This window comes from Podarcis gaigeae (assembly GCF_964106915.1).
Source record: "Podarcis gaigeae genome assembly, chromosome: 3".
NCBI lineage: Eukaryota > Metazoa > Chordata > Lepidosauria > Squamata > Lacertidae > Podarcis > Podarcis gaigeae.
This window is the reverse complement of record NC_139680.1, coordinates 116,154,022-116,166,084: the sequence shown is the minus strand read 5'-3', so window position 1 is coordinate 116,166,084 and position 12,063 is coordinate 116,154,022. Positions and strand designations below refer to the sequence as shown.

The 12,063-nt window shown below is 44.8% G+C and overlaps 1 protein-coding gene across 1 annotated transcript; it reads right to left on the bottom strand.

Annotated features, from left to right (window-relative positions):
• Nucleotides 1–2,288: 2,288 nt before the first annotated feature.
• LOC310841226 (beta-defensin C7-like) lies at nucleotides 2,289–5,678 on the bottom strand. The gene is made up of 3 exons (XM_083731795.1): nucleotides 5,546–5,678; nucleotides 3,788–3,878; nucleotides 2,289–2,564 (listed from the first exon to the last, which is right to left on the bottom strand). Exons 1-3 carry the CDS (start codon nucleotides 5,588–5,590, stop codon nucleotides 2,419–2,421), a joined length of 282 nt encoding a protein of 93 aa, XP_083587921.1. The 5' UTR covers nucleotides 5,591–5,678; the 3' UTR covers nucleotides 2,289–2,418.
• Between the last annotated feature and the right edge of the window lie 6,385 nt (nucleotides 5,679–12,063).

Below are 12,063 nucleotides of genomic sequence, written 5' to 3'. Positions count from 1 at the left end.
GGGTTGGGTTGCCATCAATATGCTGATGACACCCAACTCTATCTGTTGATGGATGGCCATCCTGACTCGGCCCAAGACACAATGATCAGATGCTTGGAAGCTGTGGCTGGATGGTTACGTGGGAGCCGGTTGAAGTTAAATCCTTCGAAGACATAGGTCCTCTGGCTGGGACGGGACGGTATGGGATTGAGGGGGCAACTCCCATCTCTTGCGGGGGTGCAATTAGTGCCAGCACCATCCGTTAAGAGTTTGGGTGTAATCTTCGATACCTCCCTCTCCATGGAAGTGCAGATTGCAGCTATAACAAAGGCGGCATTTTTTCTTCATCGCCAAGCTAAGCAGTTGGCTCCTTACCTCTCTCGCCCTGACCTAGCCACTGTGATCCACGTGACGGTCACCTCCAGACTGGATTATTGTAACTCTGCCCTGAGCAGCAGCAAGGGTGGGAGATGTCGAGTGATAATAATAATAATAATAATAATAATAATAATAATAATAATAATAATAATTTATTATTTATACCCCGCCCATCTGGCTGGGCTTCCCCAGCCACTCTGGGCGGCTTCCAACTGAATATTAAAAACAATATAGCACCAGATATTAAAAACTTCCGTAACTTCCCTTGGAACTGGACCTCAGTGTCCGGGCTGAAGGATGAAGTGGAGATGCTCCTTCAGGTCTACTAGACCAAGGCCTTTTAGGGCTTGAAAGGTCAGCACCAACACTTTGAACTGTGCTCGGAAACATACTTTTGCAACAAAACTATATTTGACCACTTTTCTCCTCCTTTTCTGGTTGTTCTTAAGCCCTTTTACATCTAAGCTATTTTTTTTTAAATGTAATTATGTATTTACTCATGAGTAGGATGTAGGACCCATGTGCTCTACAGGGAGCGGGCTTGAGGCAGGAGGCTCATTGGCAGACCAACTCTGTTACAAAGGTGTCTGCAAGCATGACATGAAGGCTGCCATCATTAACCCCGCCCTGTGGGAATCGCTTGCAGAAGACCACAGTGCCTGTAGACAGACAGTCAGGTTGTGTATCTACAGCAGTGACCAGAGGAGGAAAGACCACTGGCAGGAGCACAGAAGAAACACCATGGTGCATCTGCAGAAGCAGAACTGGACACCTTCATCTACCCCAGCTGCAACAAAACATGTCTCTCCCATATCTGTCTCTAACAACCACAGCAGGTGCTACAACCTTCCAACAGTTTGACTTCACCCCCAAAGGTGCATTCCTCCATTGTCTCCTGAGACAGATGGATGCCAACCATTGCCAACCTTTAAAGCCCTAAATGGCCTTGACCCAGTAAACCTGAAGGAGCGTCTCTACCCCCATCGTTCTGCCTGGACGCTGAGGTCCGGTGCCAAGGGCCTTCTGGCGGTTCCCTCATTGTGAGAAGCAAAGCTACAGGGAACCAGGCAGAGGGCCTTCTCAGTGGTGGCGCCCGCCCTGTGGAACACCCTCCCATCAGATGTCAAAGAGATAAATAACTACCTGACATTTAGAAGACATGTGAAAGCAGTCCTGTTCAGGGAAGTTTTTAATGTGTGACATTTTAATGTATTTTTCATCTTTGTTGGAAGCCGCCCAGATGGGTGGGGTACAATTATTATTATTATTATTATTGCCTTGCAATGCTGAAACATGTGCTGGGAACTGTAGAGGAAGATCAGGTGATGAATAATAGCTTGCCCTTCGTGGAAAGGTACCTCACAAACCGAAAATATCTAAAGGGCAGAGCTTGAGTGACCATTTTTTGAATATATGGCATTAAAAAAATATTATACAGATTTTGAGGCATGTGATCACTTATATATAAGCACCACCAGTATATACAAATGTCTGGCTCATTTAAGACAATATAGAAGTTTTATTCTCAATGATGCTGGGACTCACAGGTGGAGAATCGTTATATAAATCTTCATTGTTTGTAAAGGGAATCCTTGATTGAACTAATACTTTATTATCCCTTTGGAGCTGTGCTTAATTCTTGTACTTTTGTCCTCCTAGGCTGTGACTCTTTATGGCTTCATATATTTATTTTTTTGCCTTCTTTCTTCTCATAACATATGCAATATTGTCAGTTAACAAACCAACAAGCAAGCAACAACAAACTCATTTTTTTTTTTATGATTTTGGGGATAGGGCTGGTAGAAGGGTTTATTCCAAGGTTGTTGTTTTTCCTACTTCTCAAGCAGCCAGCTCACTGCTGGTCCTTGAACGTTTTAGAAACAAGGGGGATTAAAGCGCCAACCACTGTCGAAGTGTAGCAGACAGAAATGCAAGAGAGGAAAAAATACATTTTTATTAGGAGGGTGTGTGTGTAACGTTTGGCAAGGTTAATTCATAACTGGAAAAAAAAAGAGGAACACTTTCTCCTTTGGGGGGTTATCTTCATTTTGCCTCTCCCTACTAAACCACTTCATCCCGGCAACAGATCATGGTGTGGTGGTAGCAGGTCCCAATCTGCTCCTCGCCCTCACTGCAGTCATCGTACCGACAGATCCCTCCTCGCCGGAGGCAGTGGCTCACATACCGGGGCTCACGCTCCCCATTTCCTGCGTAAGAAGGAAGCAGAGAACATAACGTCTTGAAGACAGCCTTGCTGGGTCAGGCAGGCTACGCCTTCCCTTGTTATTCATCCTCAACATCTGGCTTTTGGAGACAGATTGCTTCTATCAACGGGAGACCCACTGACCTTCTCAAATCCACAGATAGGGCTTTTTTTGCTAGTTTTGCCACTCTCAGAAGCATAGCTGTCAACATTTCCCTTTCTTTAAAGGGAAATTCCCTTATTCCGAATAGGATTCCTCGCAAGAAAAGGGAAAAGTTGACAGCTATGCTCAGAAGTGTGGGACCCTCCTCAAAGACGTCTTCTACCATCTTCTGTGACTGGCTCAAGATTGCCTTGTGAGTAGAGATTTGAACCCAGGTTTCCCAGGTCTTAGCCTGACACTCTAACTGCTAGCCCACACTGCCTCTCTTTCGCCCTGGGATGACCATGCATTGCTTTCTTCTTTGGCAGTCATGGCTTCTCTTTTCGTGTGACCCACCGCTTTTGCCAAATTTGTATTGTTCTTGTTACAATGATGATATATGCCAAACCATTCCAGGCGGAACGGTTTTATGTGTATGTACTGTTGCTTTAACTCACCCTGGGACCTTAGGGCAAAGGGTAAGAAATCAAATAAGCAGATAAGTAATAAAAACTCCATATGTCATTTACCGAATCAGAGAAAACAACAACACACAGTCAGGTGTATCAGGTGCATTCATGACTCTACCCAAGAATGATTTGCAGAGATGTCTCCTCTCCACTTACTCTCTTGCAATACAAGTGTTGTTGCTAGGCTCAAATCTAAGAATCTGGAAGGATCAAGCGCCTCTGCCTAATTTGCTGTACCAGGAAGGCAGTTGATCAAAGGAAGGAGGTGCAGGGACCACACAGAATGGCTAGTCCTTAACCCATCACTCTTAAGTTTGAGCAAGCAAGTGTAAAAGAGAATCTTGATAGATTTCTCCACCAATATTTGCCAGGACCATGCCAGGATCATGAACCCTGAAGTGCCAATCTAAGGAAGGACTCCCTGCTGCATAGATTTATTAAGCCTCATGAACAATGCAACCCATTCTGTTTTGGAATTTGAAATCAAAGCTTTATATCTAAAAGCACTTATTACCTGTAGCCTGTTGCATTAAATGGTGGTTTCCAAGTCTACCCTAGGAAACCTATATGCTAGAGAAGCGTTTTGCTAGTGACTTCCATTTCTGTGCACCTTACCTGGGCTCACCAGGAGCACTGCAAGGATTAGGGCAACCAGGAGGTGGAAACTCCTCATGGCTGGGTCAGGCTGGGTCACTCTGCAGGGTAACTAGGAAGGTGAAATAAAAGGAGAGAGACAGTGGTAAACCTTTTCTGTGCCATAAAATGAACCGCTAGCCGTAGCAACTATGCAAAACGGGAAGGGGGTCAGTAAATAAATAACTAGGTGGTGTCAAATAAATGCCAGGTGAATCTTCCTCTCTCCATCGCCCGCCTTTTCCCAGTCAAAATCAAGCACCCTCTTATAAATCCAGAAATCGCAACAGGAGAAAGTTAAGCATATATGTAGGGAAAGAAATGGAACCTTTCTGGGGGGTGGATTGTGCCCTTTCTCCTCCCTTTCCATTCCTTTCTTCCTGTCTCCCCACATCCAGTCAACCTCTGTCTCTAATGAACAATCCAAATCCATCAATGGTGGACAGAGATATATGTTCACCATGATAGGATATGGGTTTAGCTCTGTCGAAAAGCATCTAGTGGCTTTGGTTTGGAAAGCAACACATAATTTTCACCAGGGTTTCTTTCAGAGCACTCTTTCAGAGGCCTTAGAGGGCAGATGTCACCTTCAGTGGACATTTATCCGTCCTCATTGTTTAAAAACAGCTCCTTCTCCTCCCTGTCTTATACATTTCAAATTGCTGATGAAAGCAGAAGCCCAAAGGTTTCTATAAAGGCACATCTTATTTTATGGCTAGTTTGGTTTGCTACTCCAAGTCTAAATTGCTGCGAACTTTCTGAGAATTCAAAGCCACATCCAATGGAGCTAGATATTATTTACACCATGCTTTATAGCTATAAACTGGATGCACCTTATTCTTTCGATTGTAAATTGGTTTAACTGATTTTCATGTTTTCTTTTTTTTTTTTTTGCATTGCGGTGACCCACAATGGGACCTTATGGTAAAGGCCGGGCATAGCCGGATTTAGAGGAATGTGACCAGTTCGGTCGCATTGGGCACAGAGCCTTGGGGGTGCCACAATTATGATGTGGAATGGAAGGTGAGAGGCGAGTGGGAGGCAAATTTTGGTGTCACACAGAGCACCACTGAAATGTGAGAACCCAAGGCCTGCCACTCAGGTGGTTAAGAAATTTTAATAACAGCAGAAGCAACCATGAAAACAACAGTATAAAAGAAGAGCAAATAATTCGAATACATTCTTCATTCATCGGGAGTTTTACAGAAAGATAACCAAGGACCACCAGCAGTGGCAGACACTGGGATGTCAAATTCCAGCACTGCCCTGCATGATGTTAAGATTTCCTCCCCACGATCTCTTGTGCTCCATTCTCCATTGTTGTGGCGCCCCCTGTGGCCCCCAGTGCGGCTGAACCCTTTGCGCTACCCTAAAACCACCTCTGACCAACTGTGGTGATGGTCTGGTTGTTATTTTGTCTGTCTCCACAGATAAAAGGGGAAAACACACACCTTGGAGTGCAGTTTTTCCAAAATCCACAAGGTAATTACTGGTTCTTGTTCAGGGATCATCATGGAAAGCCAACGACTAGAGTAACTGTAATTTGTTAATGCCACTTAACACACCCTCAAGAAGAGGCAACACAACCCAAAGCTTTGGCCCTCTCTAGTTTTTATGGTTGATGAATGGGCCAGTGTTGGGGGAAGACCCACACAGATCATTTCTACATTTCAACACACAGGTTCTATCGCAAATACTATTAACTACCAGACAACGAAACAGCCATCAGACAGTTCTTACCCTCGACGCCCTGTGGTGCTTTGCTCCCACTGCGGTTCTAACCATCTCATGTTGGAACACCTAGTATGACATAAGAGAATGGAATTCTCTTTCCCCATAGGCTGGAAAAGAAAGACCATTGTTTGTCTAGCAGCCTCTTGTTTCAAAACTGCTTCATTCTAGAGTGATATTAGCCAATCAGGTTGCATATGTAGGTGACTCCTTTCCAATTGGCTGAAAAGGAGACCTGATTTTTCAACTGGTCTTTAGTTTTTAAGGCCTGGAACAAGTTTTAGGGGTGTGCACCAACCATCAATTTGGTTTGTATCTGTCACTTTGGGAAACAGACTAATTTCTTCCAAGTCGCTCTGTTGTCTATCTGCTTCAACTCATGTTTTGGGTCTGTTAAAAACAAAGCTCTGTTTCCCAACATTTACTATTATGGGGGACTTTTTGACAGAAGTGGATAGAATTTTCAGGCATCTCTTTTTATTTTGTATTTGTATTTGGTGAGAATGGATGGAATTTGCTGCCATGGTCTGAGGACATGAATCCTGCCAAATTTCAGAAGGAAGGCAGTCTTTACAGATTTGGGATGGAAAAACAGGAATCACTTAACCTCTCTGAGTGTCTTATGGGAAATCAATCAGAAAATTGCTGGGATGACATTTCCTGGTAAAGAAACCTTCAGACTGAAGACAAATAGGTTATAGCGCCAGGAGTCTATTTAAGGTTGCTCTTGGGGTAGGGAGAAAGTTAAAGATATTACAAAACCAAGAATTAAAAGCAACTTTTCACAGCCACAAAAGGAAGGAATGATGAGTGACGACACTGTGCTCTAAACATTGTAAGTTCTCTAGAACTAAAACTCAGCACAAATGCAAACTGAAAAAGAACAAGAAGCCCACCCCCAGCATAAAATTAAAACAATTAAAGTAGTTGCTCTGCTTGTTGTGACTTGAAATGTTCTTTAAAGGGTGGGAGGTACCCTGATTTTTCTCATCCACTCTTCTAAGCACCCTGCTCTGGAGAGGCAGAACTTGCAAAAAGAGCAATAGGCAAGCTTGTGAAAAAAATAATTTTCTTCAGTATTCTACCTTCCCCAAAGCAGGGGCGCCGACTTATAAAAAATATTGGGGGGGCCCATACCGGGGTCCTGCCCCGGGAAGTTTTCTAAGAGCCGCTCCCGGCCCGTTGCTGCTGCTGCCGCCCGCCTCGTGGCCCCCTCGCCACCTGAGGGAGGGAGAGAGACCGAGAAGGAGAGAGATGCGTGGTGGGCAAGGCAAGTGATATTGATATTGCAGTGTCCCGTGCACAGCGGAATGATGAGGGGTACGTGCCAACATACTCTATATTGCTTTATTTACATTTCAAAGCTGGTAGGTTACAGAAAAACATCTTGCCTCTGCCGGAGCAGAGAAAGCATCCTCTCTCCTCTAAAGCACGGAGAGAACCAGCACAGAACAGTGAAAAACAGGAAACCAGTGTACGTCACATCCAGTCTCCTTTCCCGTGAGAAACTCCAACAGCAATTGACTATGGAATGTAAACACCTGTCTCGTGACAAGCACTTTCGCTGCACAGTGAAAGAGAGCAGAAACCAACATCCTCCCCCTTTCTGTGAACATCACTGGGCAGCGTGTTCGTACAATATCAGTACAAACCCAACTTCTGCACATAGGTACAGTGTTGATCCCTTGACACAATCTTGGACAATACATCAGCAGGAATTTCATTACCTGGCATATAGGACACCGTTACGAGTCCCTTCTGAATACGTACCCTAGCATGTTGCAACTTCAATTGCAAGTGCTTCGTGCTTTGCTTACAACCTTCAGAATTCAGCAAAGCCAAACATGCTTTGTTGTACTGGTAAACCTGGATTGGACATTTGACAGGAATTTTCATGTCTTTGCACAATTGTAACAACCATTCACAATCTTTAAGTGAATAAGACAGTGCATTCAGTTCAGCTTCACAAGTACTTAAGCTAACTGTTATTTGCTTCTTGCATGACCAATCAAATAGACCCTGATTGTACATATAGCAAACTCCAGACGTACTTTTCCTGTCTGTAGTGTCACTTCCAAAACTTGCATCTGCAAATATCTCAAGACCACCAGACTTCTTCTTGTTAAATCTCAGTCTGTAATGCATAGTGCCTTTCAAATACCGCGCTATGCGTTTCAGAGCTTTCCAATCCTTAACAGTAGGATTGTTGTCTGCTTAGCAAATTACAGCTAACAGCAATGTCTGGTCTTGAACATATGGCAATGAAGTTTAGCTTGCCTAGCACACTTCTGTACAGTGTAGTGTCAGAAAATGCTTCTTCAGTGTTATCTACCTGATAACATGTTGTCATCGGTGTGTCTACAGGGTTAGCATCCATCAGGTTTAGTTTGCTTAACACATCAGCAATTTTCCGTGACTGGTGTACTAGAATGTTACCATCTTGATCTCTCTCTATTTCCAGAGATAGGTAGTTGTTTACCTCACCAAGATCTTTCATGTCAAAGTGCTCTTTCAGTTGAGCTAGGGCGTTATTGTACATTGTGACATCTTCCCAAAAGAATAAAAGATCATCAACATAAAACAAACAATACAGTTTCTTTTGCCCCTCCTCTTTGACAAATACACATGGATCAGCTTTCCCTTGCTTAAAACCTAGAGAAAACAATACTTCAGTGAGTTTTGTGTGCCAACACCGTGCACTTTGTTTGAGACCATAAAGGGATTTCTTCAGAGCACAAACATATCCCTGTTTTACCTGTACGCCATCAGGTGGAAGCATATAAAGTGATTCATCTAGAGATCCGTACAGAAAAGCTGTATTCACATCATGGTGACGAATGTGTAGATTCTCCTCTGCAGCTAGCTTGAGCATAAGCCTAATGCTCTCATACCTCACTGTGGGTGAGTAGGTCTCGTGATAGTCTTCACCTGGTACCTGTGCAAAACCTCTGGCTACCAATCTGGCTTTGTGTCTGACTATCTTGCCATTTTGATCAGTCTTCGCTTTGAAGACCCATTTGCTTCCAAGCAGTTTCATTCCTGGAACTACTGGAACAAGGTCCCACGTTTTGTTCCTTTCCAATGAATCAAGCTCAGCCTTCATGGCATTTAACCATGGCTCAGCTTCCTTTGAATCCAAATCCTGGATTTCTTGGAAACTTGAAGGTTCAAATACCTTCTTGGAGCTTTTAACAGCTGTTACTGCTATCTTAGCAAACTCATCAGCAAATCTCTTTGGAGGTCTGCCTTTTGTGGCTCTCTGTGACCTGCGAATTAGCCTTAAGTCTTCAACACTTTCCTCTTCCTTCTTAGGAGAAAAGTGACCTATTGTGAACAATGGTTCCTCCAATTCTTGATCAGAGCTTTCAGAGGGTCGCATAGAGGCTTTCGCACTCTTGAAATCCTCTGAATCACCCGATTCAGTTTCAGACTCAGAATCAGAACCTTCATCAGTGGGTGTGGGTTGTTGCGGTTGCTTTTGACTATCCTCAGTCTCATCACTGTCATCAGGATAACATTGGAAAATTCCCACATTCTCCCCCCACTTGGCATTGTACTCGACACTTCTTGTGAGCTTAATTGTCTTAGAGTCAGTCATCATTATTCTGTAAGACCCTATCTGATAGCCTAGAAAGATGCCATGCAATCCACGCTTGTCTAACTTGGAGCTTTGTGGTGAGTGAACCCACATGTCAGAACCAAAAATTTTCATGTGTTTGATGTATGGTTTCTTTCCCGTGAGAAACTCCAACAGCAATTGACTATGGAACGTAAACACCTGTCTCGTGACAAGCACTTTCGCTGCACAGTGAAAGAGAGCAGAAACCAACACCGCCGCGCCTCGCCTCCCACCGCCCCTCGTGCCGGCCGCCCCCTCCCCTCCCTTCCCCCCCCGCGCGCGCTCGCTCGCCCTCCTCACTCCAGCTCTTGGCCGTTCGCCCCAGGAACGCGCCGCTGTTGGGGTTGTAGATGAACCTCTGCCACTCGGCCATAGACTGGCTGAAGGGCTTCTTCTCCTCCTTGGCCATAGCGAGCGAGAGAGAGAGAGAGAGAGAGGCTGGAAAGAGAGAGGGAGCTCGGCGGTTCGCGGGCGGCGGTTTTTCCCCTGCCGAAACAACAGCGGCTCCTCAGAACCGCTAAGTAACTCTCCCTCAGGCGGCCGGCGGGAGAGCAGAAGAGAGGAAAAGGAAAGAGGGGCTGGGCCAGTCGCACGCACCGAGCAAAACTACTCGCGTCACCTCTTTTACTACCGTAATAATTATTTGTTTTAACTCATTACTGAATGTATTTTAAAAGGTAACTATCGTCAAACAAGGAAAATAAAAAATACCAACATAATTTTGTGATTTTACAAAGCATAATATAACTAATAATTTTCTTAAATTATTGGGGGGGGCAGAGCCCCCCCAAATGAATTTTTGAGGGGGCTCGGGCCCCCTCAGGCCCCATGGAGTCGGCGCCTATGCCCCAAAGCACTGTGACTGAAGAAACTGGTAAAACAATTCCTTCTGTTTAAAAGCTAAACCTGTCCATTAAAATGTGTCAGCTTGGTTTCTCTTTTAACAACACAAAGGAGTCTGCAGCATTTTTTGTGCATCTGTGACTGAGTCAACAGAGCAACACAAGGCTTTTGGGAGAGAGTGAGAGTGCTCCTCTGATGCAGGGTACCTTGTTAACATTGCCACCCAACTCAGGCAAATATAAAAACACTGTGAAGCATCCCAGTTTGGATTTCAAACAGAGCCAATGCACACTTCTAACAGGTGTACATCTCAGTACAGTGGTACCTCAGGTTACATATGCTTCAGGTTACAGACTCCGCTAACCCAGAAATAGTACCTCGGGTTAAGAACTTTGCTTCAGGATGAGAACAGAAATCGTGCTCTGGCGGCACGGTGGCAGCAGGAGGCCCCATTAGCTAAAGTGGTGCTTCAGGCTAAGAACAGTTTCAGGTTAAGAACGGACCTCCGGAACGAATTAAGTACTTAACCCGAGGTACCACTGTAAATTAAAATTGGGCAACATGACTCATGCTCCTGAATGTGAAAATATCGGCACATGTGCCTTATTTTTAAAGCACCTATGGCAGCTGGATTTGGTAGTCTAATGTAATATCAAAAGTACTGTATTTGCTCTAGAACAGGCATGGCCAAACTTGGACTACAACTCCCATCATCCCTAGCTAACAGGACCAGTGGTCAGGGATGATGGGAATGGTAGTCCCAAAACAGCTGGAGGGCCAAGTTTGGCCATCCCTTCTCTAGAAGAACGTAGGTGCCTTGACGCGATATTTACTCAGTCCAATATCAACCATGATATCTATGGCTGGGATATCACTGCCTCTCAAACATATGAGATCATTTCACACCACCACAAGCTTCCCTATTCTTGTTTCAGTGCAGTAAGACAATGTTATTTGCTTTTTAAGGTTTGCTTATTGATATTACCTGTTTTGTTTGTTTGCTGGCATTTTGTGTGTGTGTGTGTGTGGGTTTTGTTTTCGTTTTTTGGAGGGGGTATAAGTATTTTGCTTGCTGGAGGCAGTTGGCATTCTGAGTGTTGCCAGTTTCCTTCTGTGAACTGGGTACTTTGTGGTACCCACGGCAGTTTATGAGATTTCCAAATGTGCAGGAACATGGATGGAACCTATCCATTCTGAAGGAAATCAGCCCTGAGTGCTCACTGGAAGGACAGATCCTAAAGCTGAGGCTCCAAGACTTTGGCCTCTTCATGAGAAGAGAAAAGACCCTGATGTTGGGAAAGATGGAGGGCACAAGGAGAAGGGACAACAGAGGACGAGATGGTTGGATAGTGTTCTCGAAGCTACCAGCATGAGTTTGACCAAACTGCGGGAGGCAGTGGAAGACAGAAGTGCCTGGCGTTCTCTGGTCCAGGGGGTCACAAAGAGTCGGACACGACTAAACGACTAAACAACAAGAACATAAGAATGTGTTGGAATATAAGAGCCTGCTAGATCAGGCCAATGGCTCATCTGGTTCTCAGGTGTCTGTGGGAGACCAGCAAGGAAATCCAAGCACAAGGTCATTCTTTTTCTCCTGTGGTTCCCAACAACTGGTATTCAGAACCATTGCTTCCTCCAGCTGTGCACAGCACAGACATTCATAGCCCTCTCCCCCTCCATGAATCTTCTTTTTAAAGCCATCCAAGTTGGTGGCCATCACTCTCTCCTGTGGCAGGGAGTTCCATAGTTGAACTATGTGCTGCGTGGAAGAAGTACTTTCTTCTACCTGTCCTGCATCTTCCAGCCTATGCGCTACAGTGGTACCTTGGGTTACAAACGCTTCGGGTTACAAACACCTCAGGTTACAAACTCCGCTAACCCGGAAGTAGTACCTCGGGTTGAGAACTTTGCCCCAGGATGAGAACGGAAATTGCATGGCAGCGGCAGAGAGACAGTGGGAGGCCCCATTAGCAAAAGCACACCTCAGGTTAAGAACGGTTAACAAGGGACCTCCCCCCCCCAAAAAAAAAAGTGAGGAAAAAATTGGACTGGACATTTGAACAGA